General features: G+C 40.7%; 1 protein-coding gene across 8 annotated transcripts in view; it reads left to right on the top strand.

Moving 5' to 3' along the window:
- dlg3 (discs large MAGUK scaffold protein 3) overlaps positions 1-21,422 on the top strand; it is a 418,354-nt gene that overhangs the window by 299,455 nt on the left and 97,477 nt on the right. For all 8 annotated transcript variants that reach the window (XM_033030629.1, XM_033030632.1, XM_033030628.1 and 5 more), the window contains one exon: positions 19,690-19,846. In XM_033030629.1, the coding sequence (XP_032886520.1) occupies positions 19,690-19,846 (157 nt within the window). The remainder of the gene's footprint in view (positions 1-19,689; positions 19,847-21,422) is intronic.

Genomic DNA, 21,422 nt, shown 5'->3' with positions numbered 1-21,422 from the left:
CTTTGCCACTATCCTGAGGCAGCCCTAACCTTCCAGATTCTATTTCCCTAACTCTTCTTAGTATCTTGACACCCCCTGACTCCTGTTAAAATATTTGTGCCTGATCAATATTTGCATTAAAAGAAAGACAAATAAAATGAGTTGTTTATTCATGTGTCTTGCTATATATCCAACTTATGGTCTAAGTTTCTCATTAGCAAGTTGAGAAAGGGTACTTGATCGATTCAAATATCTTTTGTGGTACATTTTATTTCACGTTCTAAAATATGAGATATAGAATCTGTAATCATTCAATTTTCACTTATCAGTACATATATTATTATATTCGCCTTTCCTCTAAAATCATCAAGAACTCTGGTCTAGTCCAGTCAAGTTTTTTACTCATCTCTCAAACTTCTCACACATCCCATCTCTTCTGCAGAAGTTATACTTATAGGAATGTGTAATTACTCAGAATCCATACATGAGTATAAGTTGTTTATTTAAGAAAGCACACATAGCTCAGATACATAGGTGCTGTAAGCTCAAGCTCAATGACACATCTAACTAGAGGCTGGACTAGCAGGCTAGATAATATGACACACTCAACCAGATAGCTGTTTGAGTGTACCGTGGTATGCAGTAAAACATGACATGGATCAGGTCAACCAGTACTGACTGATCTACATCCTCCTTCTTAAGTATAATAAATCATGCAACTAAATAAGCATACAACTAAAACTTCCAATGTGTAGTAGGAAGATACAGTGCTTTATAAATCGCGACAAAGCCATGAAGAATATGAGTAAGGAGGCGTACAATGTGGCCTAAGTAATGGAAACCTGTAATCAGTATTTAATACAGTCTTTGTATTTAGGGTTAGGCTGACAAACCCATCCTGTATGCGTACAGTCCAAGCCCTCTGCTGTAGGGTGACGTCATATCAGGTGGCGGATCAACAATCTTTGTAGGAGACTTCAAGGGTGACACCACCGGCAGTCTGATAGGTGATTTCGCCAATAGTGCCGGTGGCTCTTTGGCCATTGGGGAGCCATTACGGTTTGAACCCACAGTCTCTCCATTCGTCTTTGGCACAAAGTCCGGGACACTGACGTAGCCATACGAGAACTGCTGAGATGGTCTTGGTGCACTCACCGGCAGAATATTTTTTCTAATGTGCCTGTAAATTCCTCCCTGATGTGGTCGAGCACCTTTTTCAAATTGTCATCGTGCTCCTGCAGGTCTTTACCCACTACGATAATATCATCCGCAATGATCGCGCAGGGGTATCTGTCAAAAATTTGCTTTATTGAGCTGTGGAATACTTCGCTGGCTAAATTGATGCCGAACGGCACGCGCAGAAATCTGTAGCATCCGAAGGCTGTGCTGAAAGTAGTGATGATTGATTGTCAAGAGGAATTTGCCAGAACGAGCTCATGGCATCAAACACAGAGAACGCAGTAGCCTTCCCACTTCCGACACCATATAGGAATGCGTAATAACTCAGAATCCATACATCAGTATGTTGTTTATTTAAGAAAGCACACAGTGTTCAAATACATAGGTGTTGTCTGCTCAAGCTCAACGATGAATCTAACTAGAGGCTGGACTAGCAGGTTAGATAATATGACACACTCAACCAGATAGCTGTTTGAATGTACAGTGGTATGCAGTAAAACATGACATGGATCAGGTCAACCAATACTGACTGATCTACAATACTCAGCTGGTTTCAGCTTCAATATTACAAAGTACTCACAGTCCAGAAACAGACCATTAAGCCATAAGTCTGTGACAGTACTTGTTTCATGTATTTCACTGAACACCTTTCTCTCTCCAGCTCCATCAATGTTTTACTTTCTCGCACCTGTGGTCATTCAGCATCCTCACCGATATCTCCATGTTATCTGTCTCAACCAATTGTGGTAGAGAAATCAACATTGCAACCGTTTGCTGGAAAAAGCAGTTTCCCTTAAATTCTCCATTAGATTTATTACTGACCTTCTTATATTTATTTCCTTTAATGTTGGTCTTGATTGTAAATGAAACTATCTCCATATCTATCATTTGGCTTTATTCAATAAAACTGCAGATGCTGAAAATTTAAAACGGTTTATTTCTAAAAATATTTACGGGTCTTGCTGCATCCATAGGAGGACACAACTGAGTCAACGTTTCAAACCAGAGACAAAAAAAACTTGTAAAGTTTGTAAACCATGGGTCCAACCACTGCCAAAGGCATCCTAAAATGCCTATTCCCTGTCCCCCTTTCCACCACAAGGAACTTGGATGTCCAGCTACTATTCCCAATTCCCATTGTTAATCAAACCAAATCTCTCAATATACTCTTCAAATACCTACTACCAAACCATCAAACTCTCTTATTCTTTTCCCATTCCCTCTCCAAGTTCACTACATGGGACCCATCCATTGCTCACTGAAACCGATTATCACTAGTCCATAACCACCAACTCTCCACACAGGGTAGCCCTGTAAACATTCATGTCACCTCAGGAACAATTTGTTCTTTTCAAAACCACAATGTTATCCATGACCTTTGTCAATAAAAAATCACTGCTCTATCTCCAATATCCCTTCATTACTATTTTCGTGTATAAATTGGTGTTTCACATTTCCATGTCCATATCTGCTATAGCTCATTGTTTCAGTCCTTCCATGACACCAAAAAAATCACTAAATTCATGAACACCATTCTTTGTGCATTCTTTATCTGAAGAAGGGTCCCAACCCAGGGGATCTGGGGAGAAGGCAGGAACAGGGTACTGATTGGGGATGATCAGCCATGATCACATTGAATGGTGGTGCTGGCTCGAAGGGCCGAATGGCCTACTCCTGCACCTATTGTCTATTGTCTATTGGCTTTACCAATTTTCTCCCCCCTAATCTATCAGTCAGTAGAAGGGTCCCTGCCCAAGATGTCATCTGACCATTTCCTTCTATGAATGCTGCATGACCCCGTCTATTGTCTAACCCAAAACCCTTGTTCTCCAGAGATGTTGCCTGACCCACTAAGTTACTACAGCAATTTGTGTCTTTCTTTAAAAACCAGTATCTGCAGTTTCTTGTGTCAATGTTTCATTGTGCATTATTGGTTCTTATTATTCTATCATTAGACATCTGTTTTTTTACATACTCCAAGTATCTTTCCTTGGCTGCCTGCTCTTCATTATCCTCATGCTATAGTTTAGTCAGATTTTGTGCCGGTAAACCCTTCTAATTCATTTTGACTATCTAGTCTTTATAAACTTGTTAATAATTACTTTCTCTCTTAAAGGGTTCTTTCATTCAAGTAGTATTAGTGCAGTTATTCATCTTCATTTGGAGTGCTTTTTGAATAATATCCAAATCTCTTCAGCGCTTAATGAAGTAGATTTTTGAGAGTATTGCCCATTTGTCTATTTCAAAATATATCTGGCCTATCTTTGCTCTCTGTTCTGTTTGCATAAACCTAGGTTCCACCTGACAAAAAGCCTATTGCCTGTAAAATGTTATCTAGTTCCATTGTAATTGTGGTAGTGATTGTCAATGAGAACAGATTGTGGAGTGGCTATTAATTTTTAACCCTGCGTCACTGTTTGGTGCAGAACAGGATATCTTTCATCCACATAAAATAGTGTGTACTGTTCCAGCTGGGGATATCAAGATTTCTTCTGCCCCAGAGTGAGATTTAGTTCCACACAAAGCAGGCAAAAATAGAATACTGAAGTCATTTTGCATTGTCTTCATAAATGCAAATAAAGCCATCTAGGTATAATTTGTAGGATTACACATTATAAACAACATAAATAGTTTTGATAAAAGTAACATGTTAGATGTAACCTCTAGAATTTTAACGATTTTTGTCATATTCCTAAATGGCAGACTGATCAGGAAAGTAGAGGTTCTATTTGAAAGTTAGATGTTGGATTGCAGATTGACTCAGGAAGCAATAACCAATGGTGATTGGTGGTGTAATTGTAAAACCATTTGAGAATGAAACTCCACTAAATGTTTTCTCCTGTATTTTATGAAGCTTAAAATATTTAGGCTTTCAGATGAAACATAACAGTGAGGCAGAAAACTAAGGAAGAAATCAGTAGCTGGGAGGGCAATAAAAGTGGCAGATGGAATTCAAATGTACTGTAAGGTAATGAATTTCCAGAGAACAAACAAGAGGATACAATGCATAGTATATGATAGGTACAGAAAGATGCAGAGGAACAGAGATAGCAATCTTGAAGGTGCTAGGGTATATAAATAAGATATTTAAGAAAACATATGACATTTTTTTCCTTTCTTAATTAAAGTTATTCAAGTAATGTGTGGCCACACTAAAGTGCTGATTACATACGTGTTTAAGAAGGGTTTTGGCCCGAAACGTTGCCTATTTCCTTCGCTCCATAGATGCTGCTGCACCCGCTGAGTTTCTCCAACATTTTTGTGTACCTGCTGATTACATACAGTCAGTTCACTATATTACAGAAAATAAGCAATGGTGTTAGTGAGAGTACAGAAACTTATAAGGATGGAGATTTTTTATCTACAAGGGGAGACTAGCTAGAGTTAAAAAAAATGTTTGTTATTACAGCCATCTTGGTATATCTCTTGTAATCCTAACTGCCCCATTTTTGATTTATATCACATAATTTTCTTCTGTTCATATTTGGAAATGTGAGAAGATTCGCAGGTATTCCCCAAGAATTTGGTACCATGCTAATTCATAAGTTCTGTGCACTCCAAAGAAAAGTTGGAGCGAAGTTTGCAGATCAAAATTCTGGAGGAGAGGGAGTTGTGATAGAAAGAAACCCAGTAAGTAAGAATCAGGTGTCTGGGACATTAAGCAACAGACTGGATCACTGGCAGGGATGGCAGTGGGTGCTGATAATGGGTGAAAAGAAGATAGTAATTGAGGAATGAAGGAAGGGTACAGTGTTGTTGATGGATCATAATCATTGGAGGAACTAGAGAGGTAGGTTGGAGCTATGGGGTAAGGATAGGACAGGGCTCCAGAATGTGTGGGTGCAGTGGGAGAGGTCAGCTATATGTGGTATGTGAAGGTTAGGATTTTGTAGGAAGGGTAGATTGCGGGTGAGGTTGAGGGATGGCTTTTCCACCTCAGGTGTCCATCTAGGATAGCGCTCACACCTAATCGGACAAGTGGATGACACAAAGCTGGGTGGCAGTGTGAACTGTGAAGAGGATGTTAGGAGGTTGCAGGGTGACCTGGACAGGTTGAGTGAAGTGGGCAGATGCGTGGCAGATGCAGTATAATATAGATAAGTGTGAGGTTATCTACTTTGGCGGCAAAAACAAGGGGACAGATTATTATCTCAATGGGGTTGGGTTAGGTAAGGGGGAGGTGCAGCGAGACCTGGGCATCCTTGTACACCGGTCACTGAAAGTTGGCTTACAGGTACAGCAGGCAGTGAAGAAAGCTAATGGAATGTTGGCCTTCATAACAAGAGGATTTCATTCTAGGAGTAAAGAGGTTCTTCTGCAGTTGTATAGGGCTCTGGTGAGACCGCATCTAGAGTATTGTGTACAGTTTTGGTCTCCTAATGTTAGGAAGGACATCCTTGTGATCGAGGCAGTGCAGCGTAGGTTCACGGGACTGATCTCTGGGATGGCGGGACTGTCATATGAGGAAAGATTGAAAAGACTAGGCTTGTATTCACTGGAGTTTAGACCAGTATACAAGGACACCCAGGTCTCGCTGCACCTCCCCCTTACCTAACCTAACCTGATTGAGATAATAATCTGCCCCCTTGTTTTTGCCGCCAAAGTGGATAACCTCACATTTATCTATATTATACTGCAGCTGCCACGCATCTGCCCACTCACTCAACCTATCCAGGTCACCCTGCAACCTCCGAACATCCATTTCACAGTTCACACTGCCACCCAGCTTTGTGTCAACCGCAAACTTGCTAGTGTTGCTCCTAATTCCCTCTTCCAAATCATTAATATATATGGTAAACAGTTGCGGCCCCAACACCGAGCCTTGCGGCACTCCACTCGCCACTGCCTGCCATTCTGAAAGGGCCCGTTCACTCCTACTCATTGCTTCCTGTCTGCCAACCAATTTTCTATCCCTGTCAACACCGTACCCCCAATACCATGTGCTCTAATTTTAGTCACCAGTCTCCCGTGCGGGACATTATCAAAGGCTTTCTGAAAGTCTAGATACACTACATTCACTGGCACCCCTTTATCCATTTTACATGTCACACCCTCAAAAAATTCCAGAAGATTAGTCGAGTATGATTTCCCTTTCATAAATCCATGTTGACTTGGACTAATCCCTTTACTGCTATCCAAATGACCCATTATTACCTCTTTAATAATTGATTCCAGCATCTTTCCCACCACCGAAGTCAGGCTAACTGGTCTGTAATTCCACGTTTTCTCCCTCGCTCCTTTCTTGAAAAGTGGGATAACATTAGCTATCCTCCAATCCACAGGAACTGATCCTGAATCTATTGAACATTGGAAAATGATCACCAAGGCGTCCACTATTTCTAGAGCCACCTCCCTGAGGACCCTGGGATGCAGACTATCAGGCCTAGGGGATTTATCATCCTTCAGTCCCATTAGCCTACCCAATACTATTTCTCGCCTAATGAAAATTTCTTTCAGTTCCTCTACCCCCTTAGATCCTCTGTCCTCCAGTACATTTCGGAGATTGTTTGTGTTTTCCTAAGTGAAGACAGATCCGAAGTACCTGTTCAACTCTTCTGCCATTTCCTTGTTCCCCATAATAATTTCACCCGCGTCTGCCTTCAAGGGACCCACATTTGACTTTGCTCCTCTTTTTCCCTTAACATATCTAAAGAAGCTATTACTGTCCTTTTTTACATTCCTGGCCAGCTTCCCCTCGTACTTCATCTTTTCAACCCGTATTGCCCGTTTTGTTTCCTTCTGTTGTCCCATGAAAGTTTCCCAATCCGCTGGCTTCCGGCAACTCTTTGCTGTGTTATACATCTTTTCTTTTAGTTTTATTCTATCCCTAACTTCTCTTGTCAGCCAAGGTTGCCTCCTACTCCCTTTAAAATCTTTCTTCCTTTTTGGAATGAAATAATCCTACGTCTTCCGGATTATGCCCAGAAATTCCTGCCATTGCTGTTCCACCGTCATTCCTGCTAGGATCTCTTTCCAGTCTACCTTGGCCAGCTCCTCTCTCATGCCTTCATAGTCCCCTTTATTCAACTGTATCACTGACACTTCCTATTTAACCTTCTCCTTCTCAAATTGCAGATTAAAACTAATCATATTATGATCACTACCTCCAAGCGGTTCCTTTATCTCGAGTTCTCTTATCATATCTGGTTCATTGGACAACACTAAATCCAGAATTGCCTTTTCTCTGGTCGGCTCCATTACAAGCTGCTCTAAGAATCCATCTCGGAGGCACTCTACAAACTCTCTTTCTTGGGTCCTGAACCAACCTGATTTTCCCAGTCTATCTGCATATTGAAATCCCTCATCACCACCGTGGCATTACCTTTGTTACATGCCAGTTTTAACACCTGCTGCAACTTACACTCTACATCCGGGCTACTATTTGGGGGTCTGTAGATAACACCAATTAGTGTCTTCTTGCCTTTACAATTCCTCAACTCAATCCACAGTGACTCTACCTCATCAGTCCCTATGTCTTCCCTCGCAAGGGACTGAATTCCATCCCTCACCAGCAGAGCTACCCCCCCTCCTCTGCCCACCTGCCTGTCCTTTCTATAGGATGTATAACCCTGAATATTAATTTCCCAGGCCCGATCCTCCTGCAGCCACGTCTCAGTAATCCCCACAGTGTCGTATCTACCAACCTCTAACTGAGCCTCAAGCTCATCTACTTTACTTCTTATACTTCGTGCATTCATATACAATACTTTTAATTCCTTATGCATCTCACCATTCACATCGATCCCTATTACACTTGGCCATACTCTCCTATCCCTGTGTGAGCTTTCTTTCCCATTAATTCTGGGGTCAATAACTATTTTAAGGATAAGGGGGAAGTCTTTTAGGACCGAGATGAGAAAATCATTTTTTACACAGTGGTGAATCTGTGGAATTCTCTGCCACAGAAGGTAGTTGAGGCCAGTTCATTGGCTATATTTAAGAGGGAGTTAGATGTGGCTCTTGTGGCTAAAGGGATCAGGGGGTATGGAGAGAAGACAGATACAGGATACTGAGTTGGATGATCAGCCATGATCATATTGAATGGCGGTGCAGGCTCGAAGGGCCGAATGGCCTACTCCTGCACCTATTTTCTATGTCTATGTCTATCCCTTTACTCTCTTTCCCTTTAACTCCGTCCTTGACTATCCCATTTGACACCCCACCCCCCTTATTACTTGGTGTGTATCAAGGTAGTTCTGTGCTTCAATAGCCAGATGTAAGAACAGGATGGGAAATCATAGACGTTATGGACTTCACAGAAATTCCCAGATTTTCTTTGCCATTATATATCTATTGTATTGTGTGCCCCATAATCCTTTGACAGAACAATTTACTGGTCTAAGTATTTCCAGCTACAAAAGAGTTGGATTTTGATTCCAAGACAGTTAGGAACTACATGAACAATAAGGTGGTATATTATAAGTGCTGCCTGGTAGAATGTTTTTTCTATAAAAAATATTTGTATTCACATAAACCATGTAGACCTTTGTAGACCTATTGTATGTGGAGAAATTGGCATGCAGCTCCCAATCGACACCTTGTTATTGTCACAGTGAAATTAAACTAATGTTGTTAAAAGCATAGTGAGTTTTAAGGGTGAATTTGTGATTACGTTTTTTAAAATTCATTTATTTGGAATGTTTGCATTAGTTTAGTTTAGTTTAGAGACACAGCGTGGAAACAGGCAGTTCTGCCCACCAAATCCACATCAACCAGCAATTATTTATACACTAGTTCTATCGTACACACTAGGGACAATTTACAGAAGCCAATTAACCTACAAACCTGCACGTTCTTGGAGTGTGGGAGGAAACCGTAGCACCCGGTGAAAACCCACTCAGTCTTAAGGAGAACGCACAAGCTCCATACAGACAGCACCTGTAGTCAGGATTGACCCAGGTCTCTAGCACTATAAGGCAGCAACTCTACCACTCTGCTGCCACAGGAAGGCAACCATTTAGTGGCCATCCCTAATTGCTGTTGAGTTGTTGGTGGTGAACCACCTTCATGAATTGGAGCAATCTTCTAGTGAAAGTACTCTCATTTTATCCAGGGAGTTCCAGGATTTAAACACAATGATGTTAAATGAACTGAAATATATTCCATGTTAGGATGGTGTGTGCCCTTGGAAGAGAACCCATAAGCAGTAATGATCCCCCCCTGGGCCTGTTGTGCTTATTCTTCACAGTTTTGAAGGTGCTGTCAGAGAGACGAGTCTGGACATGTAACTGCAGTGCCTTGTGTAGATAACATATACTACTGCAATAGTTCGCTGGTGGAGAAGAGGGAATAAATATTTAAGGTGGTGGATGGGACATCAATCAAGTAAGATGCTTTATTCTGGATGGTGAAAATTGATAATTGATGGGCCTACATGCTCCAATTAAGTGGAGAGAATCCTATCACTTGTCTTAGTTGTTCTTTGAAGATGTTGAAAGGGCTTTCGGATGGCAAGGGTGAGCCATAAAATAACCAGTCTCAAATCTGCTCTTGTAGCCACTGTATTAGTACAATAGATCCAGCTGAGTTTCAGGTACATGATGAGCCGAGGATGTTGATGGGGGACAGGAGAGTGGGAAGGGTGGGTGTGATATGCAGCAATGCTATGTTAATGTAATTAAATGACAAAACTAGAATGTTAGACTCTTCCTTTTTGGAAATGTTACTTTTGTATGTCACGAGTGCAGGTTACAGCCATGTCTGAATGTTGGTTGGGTCTTCGCTCATGCAGGTGTGCACTGTTTCACTTCCATAGAAGTTGAGAAAAGAATGGAGCAAAGAGCAATCATCCAACAACTTACCACATCTAGCGTTATGTTGAAAATAGAATTATTAATGAAATAACTGAAGCTGAGTAGGCCTTGGACGTTCCTCTTAATGATATCCAATCCATTCTATACAACAGTAATAGTAATTTTAACATGCATGTGTTCTAAATAGTTCATGTAATTTAAGAAGAATGGTACATCTAGCCAAAAGGAGAGATTTAGGTGGTGATTGAAGACTCGATGGAAAGATAAACACTGGAAAGGGCCCTCAAGGAAGAGAAAAAGATGGAAACCGAGTGTGGTTGATGTAGAGAGTTCTAAAACAGGACCCAAGCAGTTGAAAGCTTGTATCAGAAAACCAAAGAGAGCGCAGACCATTATGAGATCGAAGGATCATAATTTGTCTGGAGAGCAAAATAAAGTGGAATTAATGTTAATGATAGGGAGGTAATTGAAGACCAACCAAACTAAAGATCATGAGTATCACTATGGCACTGCAGGTAGCTCTGCTGCCTCACAACTACAACAAGCTGGGGTTCAATCCTGACCTTCATTCATATATGTGTGAAATTTGCATATTCATCCTGTGACTGTGTGCATATCCCCCATGTCTCAAACAAGTGTTAGTCGAGAGGTTAGTTGGCCACTGTTAGGTACAACTTGCATAGCTGGGTAATAGGAAAATGGAGAGGAACCAATGAGTAGGTTAAAAAGAATAGGTTACTGGTAAATATGTAGGAGAATAGAAATGATGCAATTGTGCTGATAGCTGGCATGCACTTAATAAGCCAAATGGCTGCCTACTATGTTGTAAGAAAAATATAAATAACATTTTGTCTAACGTTGAATGCAATGTGGATGGTACAAGGCATAATGCAGGAGGAGAGTGATTGTGTTCTGAACAATTTACTGTCTATACAAAGAAAATGCAAAAAGACCAATGAGGAGTGTCTTGGTGTAACAAAAGCATGAATAAATGCTTTAGAAGTAAAGATAGGCACAAAGTGCTGGAGTAACTCAGCGAGCCTGGCAGCTGATGCTTTGTGTCTATCTTTGGTATAAACTAACAACTGCAGTTCCTTGTTTCTGCTTTAGAAGTAACCTTCCTTAAACTATTTTTGTTATAATGGGTTAGATGTAAATACTTTACCATTGTTGTTTATCCTTGTTTTTTCAGTCACTGCTGAAATGATTGCATTTGGCACTCTTTGTCCAAGTTTTGTTTTGTATTTATTTCAATCACATTCATAGCTTTTCACTATTTAAGGAGTTGCATTGTGTTTCATCTCAGTTTTGTTCTGCAATGGATATTAAGATTAATCATGTGCAATTCCTCTTCATCAGTTAATCCTCCAAAACTATGAATCACTTTGCTTGCCTTTCTTGAAAGCTATTTGGTCTTATCATTATTTTGTATTATGTCAGTACGTGTTGTATAATGTCAGAACAGCAGCAGCATTGTCAAGTCAGGCTGAAGAGCCTGTTTTTGTGCTGTATAATTCTATGACATGTATTCAGGTATTTGCTCAGTGACCAGGTGCATTCAGGATATAATTTACCTTTGATTTCCATTGATTAATATTGTCATTAAAGACTATATTAGGACCCTTTCAAAGTTATGTTTGATAATGCAGGATGCATCCATATAGCACAAAAGTTGTGGCCAGGTGGTGAAGGCGATGGACTGGAAATCCATTGGGTTTCCCAGCTCAGGTTTGAGTTCTGGTGAAGGAGGCTTTTGGCATGTTAGCCTTCATCAGTCAGGGAATTGAGTATAGAACCTAGCACGTTAGGATGTTTTAGAGGCTGCACGTAGAGCATTGTGTTCAGTATTGGTCACCCTGCTATAGAAAAGCTCCCATTAAACTGAAAAAAACACAGGGAAGATTTAGGAAAATATTGCCAGGACTCAAGAGCCTGAACTATAGGGGGAGATTGAGCAGGCTAGGATTTAGCAGGATGCTGACGGGGTAATCGTTTAGAGGTACATCAAATCATGAGGGGAATAGAAAGGTTGGATGCACAGTCTTTTTCCCAGGGGAGGGGAATCAAGATTTAGTAGTAGCTACACAGATAGGAAAGATTTATAGGGATATATGGGTCAAATGCAGGCAAATTGGACTCGCTTAGATGGGGCATCTTGGTCAATATGGATGAATTGGGCCAAAGGGCATGTTTCCATATATCTGAAATAACACCTTTATCTGAAATACCTCTATCTGAAATATCACCTTTAAACATTGAACAATTACTTTATAATAGGGAGCCGGATATTTTACCCAGATTGTTTGTGTCAGCTCTCTGCTTATTCCAATGCTTCTATGTAGCTTCAATTACTTATCCAGATTTCCCTTTTAAGTGCTGTGATAGACACAAAAGGGCTTGAACTAGTTAGACCAACGAAATCAAAGGCTGAATGAAATGATTGATTGTGTACGGTGTCAGTGAGCAGAATGGATAATGTCTGCCTCAGATATTCTGGCAAAGTCTGCCACTCTCTGGCACAACCAGCTACTGATGAATGCTCAGCATTACTGTTATTAGTCTGATCTCATGCACTTTTGCCATTATTACCCCATTTTAAAAATTAGTTGACGAAATAAACCTTCAAGGGTACTGGTCCAAGTATCAGACTCACGGCAGAGTGAGACCACACACAGATGTTCTCGTCTCTGATACGAGAGGGATGAATTATGAGGATAGATTGGGAACCAAGTCACTTTAAGTAGATACTTATTTAGTTAGTTTAATTTAGTTCAGTTTTGTTTATTGTCACATGTACTGGGATACAGTGAGAAGCTTTTGTTGCGTGCTAACCAGTCAGCGGAAAGACTGCACATGATTACAATCAAGCCATCCACAGTGCACAGGTACAGGATAAAGGGAATAATGTTTAGTGCAGTAAAGTCTGATTAAAGGTAGTCCGAGGGTCACCAGTGAGGTAGATGGTAGCTCAAGACGGCTGTTGGTCGGATGGTTTAGTTGCCTAATGACCACTGGGAAGACACTGTCCCTGTGCATTTTCACACCATGATGGGTGAGGGGATAAGAGGGAGTGACTGGGTGAGACTCGTCCTTGATTATGCTGGTGACCCTGCAAAGGCAGTGTGAAGTGCAAATGGAGTTGAGTGAGGTTGGTTTGTGTGATGGTCTCAGCTGCGTCCACAATTTTCCGTAATTTCTTGCATAGGCCTGACTTATAGGCCCGATACAATGTATTTGGGATAATTTGAGATTGCAAGAAAGATATTATTTGCGTAAAAATGGCACAAACCTTTAGACGCTGTCAAAGTGATTACCTCAATTTACAGTAACTCAGGACTGGAAGAAGTGTAGAAGTTTTATTAGATCATGACCTTGTTCCTTTTTAATTGTTAATGAGGGAAAGTTTCTTGTAATTTATTTCAAGACAGTTTGTTTGGCCTACAATTTGCTATTAGAACTTATGAAGCTGTGGAAACTAGAAAAGGAACATTAGGTCCCAAAATTAAATGTGTTAATCTATATTTTCACCAAATCCCTCAATCCCATCTGTGCAGAGATTCGCCTGATTGCTTCTGACTGTGATCTTGGCTTTCACTCTGGTGGCCTCTACCTGCCCACACCCTACTAATAACAAATTTGGCAATTCCCCAAGAACATGTGACATTTTGAAATGTACATGTAGAACTATCAATGTTCTCTGTAGAACTATTTGTTTCTGGAAAGATCAGTTAACTGGCTGAGCTTGAATGTTTATGGGCCTTGAGAAGTATTCATTACGAATACAATCAACAGCATTTGGGCACCAAGATCACATTCAGTTTTATCACTTGTTCTGATGCAATAATTAAAATACAATGTGCTCCATATATGGTTCACTGGTAAATGCGCAGCTGATAAATTACATGAAATACGGGCCTCATTCTCCTCTATAATCCCACCTTTATGAGACAGGATCGTAATGGAAAATAATGAAATGGGCAGTGTGCTGTTACAGCAAATTCACTAACCCAGCTGAGTTTTCCTTTCACCAGCAGCCCCACCAGCACCACAATCCCGGCTGTGACCACCATTGGGCTAGTATTTCATGCCTGCCATGTTGGCACATAACCCAAGAAAAATTTCCCACATCTTCCCCTCATCCCCATGTGCATTCCCTCAGTGATGTTGAAGCGGTGGCAAGTAGTTGGCGGGATCCTCAAGACCCCATTTCAAACCTCAGCTGGAATCTTTGAATGATCCTGACCTCTTTCCATTGTTTCATTCAACCAGCATTTTACGTTCTGTTGTTACCTCTTTGTAAAAGCAATTCTTCACGCTTAATCAAAGATCCTTCATCAGAAGCAATGGGTGGCTGATCTGTGTTTTTAACAAAAGCTTTGTAAATAAATAGATGGAGGAATGTGTTTTCTAACATTTTTGAATATGCTAAATGGAACTTGAAAAGTTACCAGAATCCCTTTTGATGAAGTGACTGCGAGCAGTTAGGTTGCCATTCGCACTTGAGAGCATGATGGAAAAATATAATGATTCACTGAAGTCAGACACAACAGCAGTGACAACCAAATGCTCTCCTGTATAAAATATGAAGTATATGCTAGACATCTGAAATACAAAAGCAATTGCCAAAATCATATGACAAGTATATCAGCAACTATAAGAAGAGTAACAAGAACGATGTTTTATGTTAGAGGCATCACTTGAACCAGAATGTTGTTGTGTGTTTCTAACTACTCTATTAAAATGTCTTTTCTTTCAGATTTAGATCAGCCTGAATCTCAAATGTTTATTTTGTTTCTGTTTAGCACTCACCCAGTTTGACATGTTCATCACTAGTTGGAAAAGAATAGCGCATTAATGGAATTTACATGGAAAAAACGTCAGGTTTCCATAATAAACTAGAAATATAAAATAGAAATAGAAACATAAATAGAACATAATGCACTGCTCAGGAGCAGTTAGTCGATCCACTGCACAGTGTCAGAGACCTGGATTCAATCCTGAGCTCAGGTGGTGCCTGTGTGGAGTTTGCACGTTCTCTCTATGACCTATTTGGGTTTCCTCCAGGTGTTGTGGTTTTCTCCACTGTGTTGCCCTGATACCTCTATGAACGGTAGAGCCTACAGTTTATTAAGAGTGGTGGAGAGAGTAAAGCCTGGCTACACAGTCATTCTCTGCAGAAGAAGGAAAATGCAGATATTGGTGCCATCCATATGGGTGAATGGCCAGCTGCACAAAAGTATAATTATATATGATTGTATAATTATAACATGATGAAACCATGTCTGAATAATTATCATCAGGTGGGACTCCTTCAGGTAGCACTCTGAATTAATATGAACAGCGTCTTGCCTGCTGTACCATAACTCTGTTGTCAGAAACAATTTATTATTTAATAAAGTGATCAAATGTCTCACTTCCTCAAAATGGGTTGAATCATGAAAGTCAGTGTCATCGTTGCTTATTTGTTACAGTGAAACAGCTTTTTTTTAAATGGCCTCAGTTTGGTCAACCATTGATTGAATCTAAGGCTTGTAGTGGTTAAGAATGGTTATAATGCTGTTTTACTGTGGGAAAACCCACCAGTTTCTCTGTTACTGTGGTGTTTCCAGTTCACTGCTAGATCTACTGTCAGAACTTGGTTCAGTTGTACTACATCTCCCCTTTAACAGGTTCAGACTAGTTTAGTCATTAACTACCGCTAACTGTAGCTACACGTTCTGGATATTGGCGTCCTTCTGGTGCCTCCAGCCAATGGATAATATAGTTACAGATATATAATCTGAGAGTACGAAATTAGACTTGCAATCAATATGAGATGGTTATTCAAGCATCGCAAGCTCAGGTCCCTTGTCATGGTTCTTCATCATTAGGCCCTGTACTGTTTATTCACTGTTTGGCTTTAGAATGTGAAATTGGGTGCCAATTTGGAACACGGGCACTACAATACAAAGTGTTGATGCCAATAGGTGATCTTATTTATACTGACTGTCATCCTTAAGTGCCATGGAAATGTTTATTCCATACTGACTCCAGAAATACTTGAAACACCAATCAATGTTTTGAAGCTTCTGGCAGAGTGATATTATCTGGTGCAAAAGAAAGTAAAGTTTTTACACGTTTAAGAAAGAACTGCAGATGCTGGAAAAATCGAAGGTAGACAAAAACGCTGGAGAAATTCAGCAGGTGAGGCAGCATCTATGGAGCGAAGGAATAGGTGACGTTTTGGGTCAAAACCCTTCTTCAGACTGATGTGGGGGTGGGGGGAAGAAGAAAAGAAGAGGCGGCTACAGCAAAGGTATGCCTACTTTGAAGAAGTTCTCCTCCTCTCTTCCTTTCTTCTTCCCCCCAACCCCACATCAGTCTGAAGAAGGGTCTCGACCCGAAACGTCGCCTACTCCTTCGCTCCATAGATGCTGCCTCACCCGCTGAGTTTCTCCGGCATTTTTGTCTACCTTAAAGTTTTTACATGCTCTTTTTAAATCTCAGGATCACCTAAAAGACTTCACAGCAAAATAATTCCTTTTGACATGCAATCACTGTTGAAATGTGGGGAAATATGGCAGCTAATGTACTCACATTCTACCCCGAGATACATGGTTGGATAGTATGTATTAATGGTGTTGGTTGAAGGATTGGTCGGGATACTAGAAGAATGTTGCTGTTCTTAGTATAGTGCGATACATTTTGCCTACCTTTTCCCTTCATGAATTTGAATGAAATTAAATATAAGATTACATCTTCCAGACTGGGCATTGCAAAGTCTCTTGCACTGCAGAAGGAGACTATTTCGGCCACCATGTGCAAGCTAACTTTAGGGCAATTCTCAACTCTTGGTTCATAGCCTGGCAGATTTCATCTCTTCTAATGTTCATTCATGAACTTTGAGGGTTTAAGCCTAGGCTTAGTTTATGTACTTTATGTTTGTGGACCAGTGCATGACTGAAATGTGATTCCAACCATTGTGTCAAAGTCAAAGTAGCAGAAAAAAAAGCCTTCAAGCAAAGAACAATAGCCGTAAGGCTCTCTGGCAGGTGTGCAAAAGTTGACTGTCAATTGTTTCATTGTCAGTCTGCTGGTCTATGACAGCCTCACTTCACAATTTGTCACAATGACCATTGTACATTTTTTTTTAGAAAGTCTTTGATTTTGGAAGGCCATGAGGGAAGATGAAGAAATGTGACTGAAAACTGTAGCTTGTTCCCACCCATGTATCATTCTGCACTTCGATGCTCTGATAAAAGTCAGGGTCCATTGACTTAATCACATTTATTTGCCACTCTTCCTGACCACCTGCTGCAGTAATCATACACTTTACAAGCTCCTCTTCTGTGAACACGTAACCTTACATTATGATGCTCTAAAATACCCATTGCTGTTCGTTCTCTCCAACTCCTACTTGTATGATTTTCTCACGACTCATCCTCAGCCCTATAAAAAATTTAAATGAGCGCAGTGCAGATGCTTAATCCTTTTGCCCTGTGCATGACATTATTCTCTCTTGATATCCACACATGAACATGGACTGTGGAAAAATAACAAAGATTTTGGCTGTGATGCTGACGTAACTACAGCTACAATTTATGAGGCATGATATACTTATTTTTGTGATGGATGCCCTTCTAAATATGAATCATTATGGTCAGTCAATGAGGTAGATGTGTTGTCTCCTTTGCGAAGGTATCTACAATACTTTATACTTACAGTTCTACTGGGTCTATTAAACAGTTGGTTGCAAAAGGCAAACGGTAGACTGATTTTTCACAGGAGAACTATTGTTCATATTGGCTCTACAAGTTGTCATGAAATTCCAAATGCATAAAATCATCTTACAGTTAAAATCCGTGCTAGCTGAATGGAGGAAATTGATTGACCAAGTAAATGCAGTTACACTGACTGGCCCCTAAACTTGGTGGTAATTGAATACAAAAATTCTGAGGTCAGGAGCAAATATGCTTTTCATTGTAATCATAGCACAGACCTGTCAGAATTTTTGTATTCAATGTGAGAGACCACTTGCAGCATTGTGCACATTATTTGTACCTGCTCTTTGAGGTACCAACTTTCCACACTGGGAGCATAAATGTTGAGGTTTTCAGGCCACTGTTCTTTTCAACAATGATGGAGTGAGTTGGGGCTAGAATTAAGGAGTAAGAAAAGGATTTATAAAGGTATCATAGGTCCCTTCCTAACTCAAGATTGTGAAACTGGACCAGGCACGATCCACGTTAATATGTCAAACCTTCACACAAGGGTGGCGGTTGGACTCACTAAAACTGGAAATGCTCATTTCTTTGCACTTTCGTGGCAGGAATGCAACTTGCCATTTATCATTGATGTTATCAAGGTCATGCTGCATGCTTGATTGCTTCATTTGCTGAGGAGTTGTCTTTTTGTCATCAGCAAACATCCCTATTTCCAATGTTATGATGGAAAGAAGGTCCTCGATGAAGCACCTGAAGGTGTTTGAACATACGATACTGCCCTGAGTAACTCCTGTGGAAATATCCTAGGCCTGGGATATTGACCTCAACAACCAATTTGTTTGTGCACAATATGACTCTCCAATCACTGGAGTATTTTTCATTTGAAGCGTATTGAATTCAGTTCACCAAGGCACCTTGACATCATGCTTCCTAAAATGCTCCTTTGATCTCAAGGGCAGTCACTCTCATTTCACCTATAAAATTTAACTCTTTGGTCCATGTTTGGGCTAGGGCTGGGATGTCAAAATTGTCCTGTCAAAATTAATTCTCAACGTTGATGAATAGGTTATTGGTGAGTAAGTGCCTTGTGACAACATCTTCCATTATTTTGCTGATCATTGAAAGTAGACTGATTGTATTTGTCCTGCTTTTTCTGTTTCCGAGCCTCCCATTTAACAAATATGTCAATAGTGACTCCGCAATCAACATGCCAGGACTGGAGGTGCTTTGTTGGCTATGGATACTAACCCAAAGTAGGTTGAGACCTTGGGGTAAGAGGCCGAGGCTGTCTAAAATTGATGCTTGTGTAGGAAGGAACTACAGATGCTGGTCTAAACAGAAGATAGACACAAAAAAGTTGGAGTAACTCAGTGGGACAGGCAGTATCACTGGAGAGAAGAAATGGGTGACATTTCGGATCGAAATCCTTCTTCTGAAGTAGGGTCTCGACCTGAAATGTCACCTATTCATTCTCTCCAGAGATACTGCCTGTCCTGCTGAGTTAAAATTGATGTTTACTCCTCAGTTGTCTTTGGGGGCAGCATTGCCTTCCTATCTGATGAGCAAAGTATTCATAGACTTAGGCAGGCAGAATTCCTGGCAACCAATGGCGTACAGTGAGGTTCAGCTCCAGGGATCTTTCAATTGGGTCAAAGATAAGGTGTCACTTTTTAATATCACAGTCAATGCTTACAATTGGTTACAAGCATGACCTAATGGGAAGTAAAATCAATTAAATGATTAAGCAAGAGGTACAGCAAATCAAACCATTCTTTTTGATGGAACATGGACTGATCTTATGATGATTTAAAGCGTTCTTAGTTATCTATGGCTACATCTTAGGTTCTTAGGGCTACATCTATACGTTCACATTAACTATGATCAGTTTAATTGAGAGTTTCCTCACTTTAAAAATCCATGTAATTGAACATGTTTAACAAAATAGTTAATTCCTTTTAAGTGGGCATATCCACATTAATGATCATTAATTGAATGGAATTAACTTAAAGTATCAGGATCCTGGAGTTATCAAGTTGTTTGGTTAACTTGCTTCTTTCTAATGCTGTCTATTTCAGAGAACCAAGGAAGATCACTCTCCACAAAGGATCAACGGGTTTAGGCTTTAACATTGTCGGTGGTGAAGATGGTGAAGGGATCTTCGTTTCATTCATTCTGGCAGGGGGACCAGCAGACCTCAGTGGAGAACTACGGAGAGGAGATCGGATTTTATCTGTGAGTGATGACTATATTTATTGAAGAAGAAAATATATCCTTATATCAATAAAATCATATCAAAATAGAGCAACTGCACTTGCAACAATCACAATTGAAACCAACTGGCTTAACAAAACTAGATTTTGCCTTGCCCAAGATAAAAAAGTATTGATCAATATGGCTTTGCCAAGTGCAGAAGGATGGAAGAACAGTGTGAAATAACAGCACAAAATCACCAATCAACTTTCAAATGTAAACACTTCTCTGCTGCTGTATTGCCTTGATTATTAGGGAATATGCCCAAATCAGAAAAAATAACTAATACACAGGAGGTGGGGTGGGCGAGGAGAGGTGTGTAGATGGACCTACTTTTCCTTATAGTGGGGGGAATGTGGCTGAACCTTTATTTGGTTCAACAGTTAGACATGGACTGTACATAATAGAGAGGAAACAATGTTTGTGTCTGTGTCGGTGACTGCACCTCTATATGATGGAGTGAGTGAAGAATTATTTCTAAATGATTACCACATTTACGCCTACCACATACTTACACAAATACTGTCACATGTAACCGACACATACATGAGGTGAAGCAAGTACATTCACAAGTGGGACTTGAGTCATTGGTACAACTTCAAATGTCTGTAGTTGAACGTGTAGGTTTTAAGTCAACCTACAGGAAGTAGTTCATTCAAATTGTCACAACTGAAAGTGAACGCTGCAAATTGGGTGCATTTCTGAGCTTGAGAAAATTATGTTGTGCAGAGTCTAGGGACAGTCACTTTCTATCTAACATATTTTTCTCTTAATCTAGAAACATAGAAACATAGAAAATAGGTGCAGGAGGAGGCCATTCGGCCCTTTGAGCCAGCCATTCATTGTGATCATGGCTGGTCGTCCCCAATCAATAACCCGTGCCTGCCTTCTCCCCATATCTCTTGATTCCACTAGCCCCTAGAGCTCTATCTAACTCTCTCTTAAATCAATTCAGTGATTTGGTCTCCACTACCCTCTGTGGTAGGGAATTCCATAAATTCACAAGTCTCTGGGTGAAAAAGTTTTTTCTTATCTCAGTCTTAAATGGGCTCCCCTTTATTCTAAGACTGTGGCCCCTGGTTCTGGACTCGCCCAACATTGGGAACATTTTCCCTGCATCTAGCTTGTCCAGTCCTTTTATAATTTTATATGTTTTTATAAGATTCCCCCTCATCCTTCTAAACTCCAGTGAATACAAGCCTAGTCTTTTCCGGAAGTGGCGGCGCTGGTGAACGGCTGCGGCTCGCCTGCAGTCCGTTTGTCTTTACTTTTTTGTGTTGTTTTTTTTTCGTTTTGTCTAGTTGCGTTTTTGGTTTTTAGGTTGTGTTTATGTGGGGGGGGGGGTTGAAACGGGGTTTGCTGTCTCTCCCTTGGGGGGAATACGACTTTTTCGTCGTGTCCCCCCTCTCTGCCTCCGTCTGCGCTGAGGCCTAATGGCGGAGCTGGCGACCTCAGGACTCCGGAGGCAGAGCCAGTCAGGACTTGCCCTGGGCTCGCTCCCGTGAGGGCGGCCCAGCTCGGGGCTGGAACTGCGCTCCCGTGAGGACGGCCTGGCGAG

This window comes from Amblyraja radiata, chromosome 12 (assembly GCF_010909765.2).
Source record: "Amblyraja radiata isolate CabotCenter1 chromosome 12, sAmbRad1.1.pri, whole genome shotgun sequence".
NCBI lineage: Eukaryota > Metazoa > Chordata > Chondrichthyes > Rajiformes > Rajidae > Amblyraja > Amblyraja radiata.
Note: the sequence above shows the minus strand (reverse complement) of the source record. Positions and strands in the feature narration are given on the sequence as shown.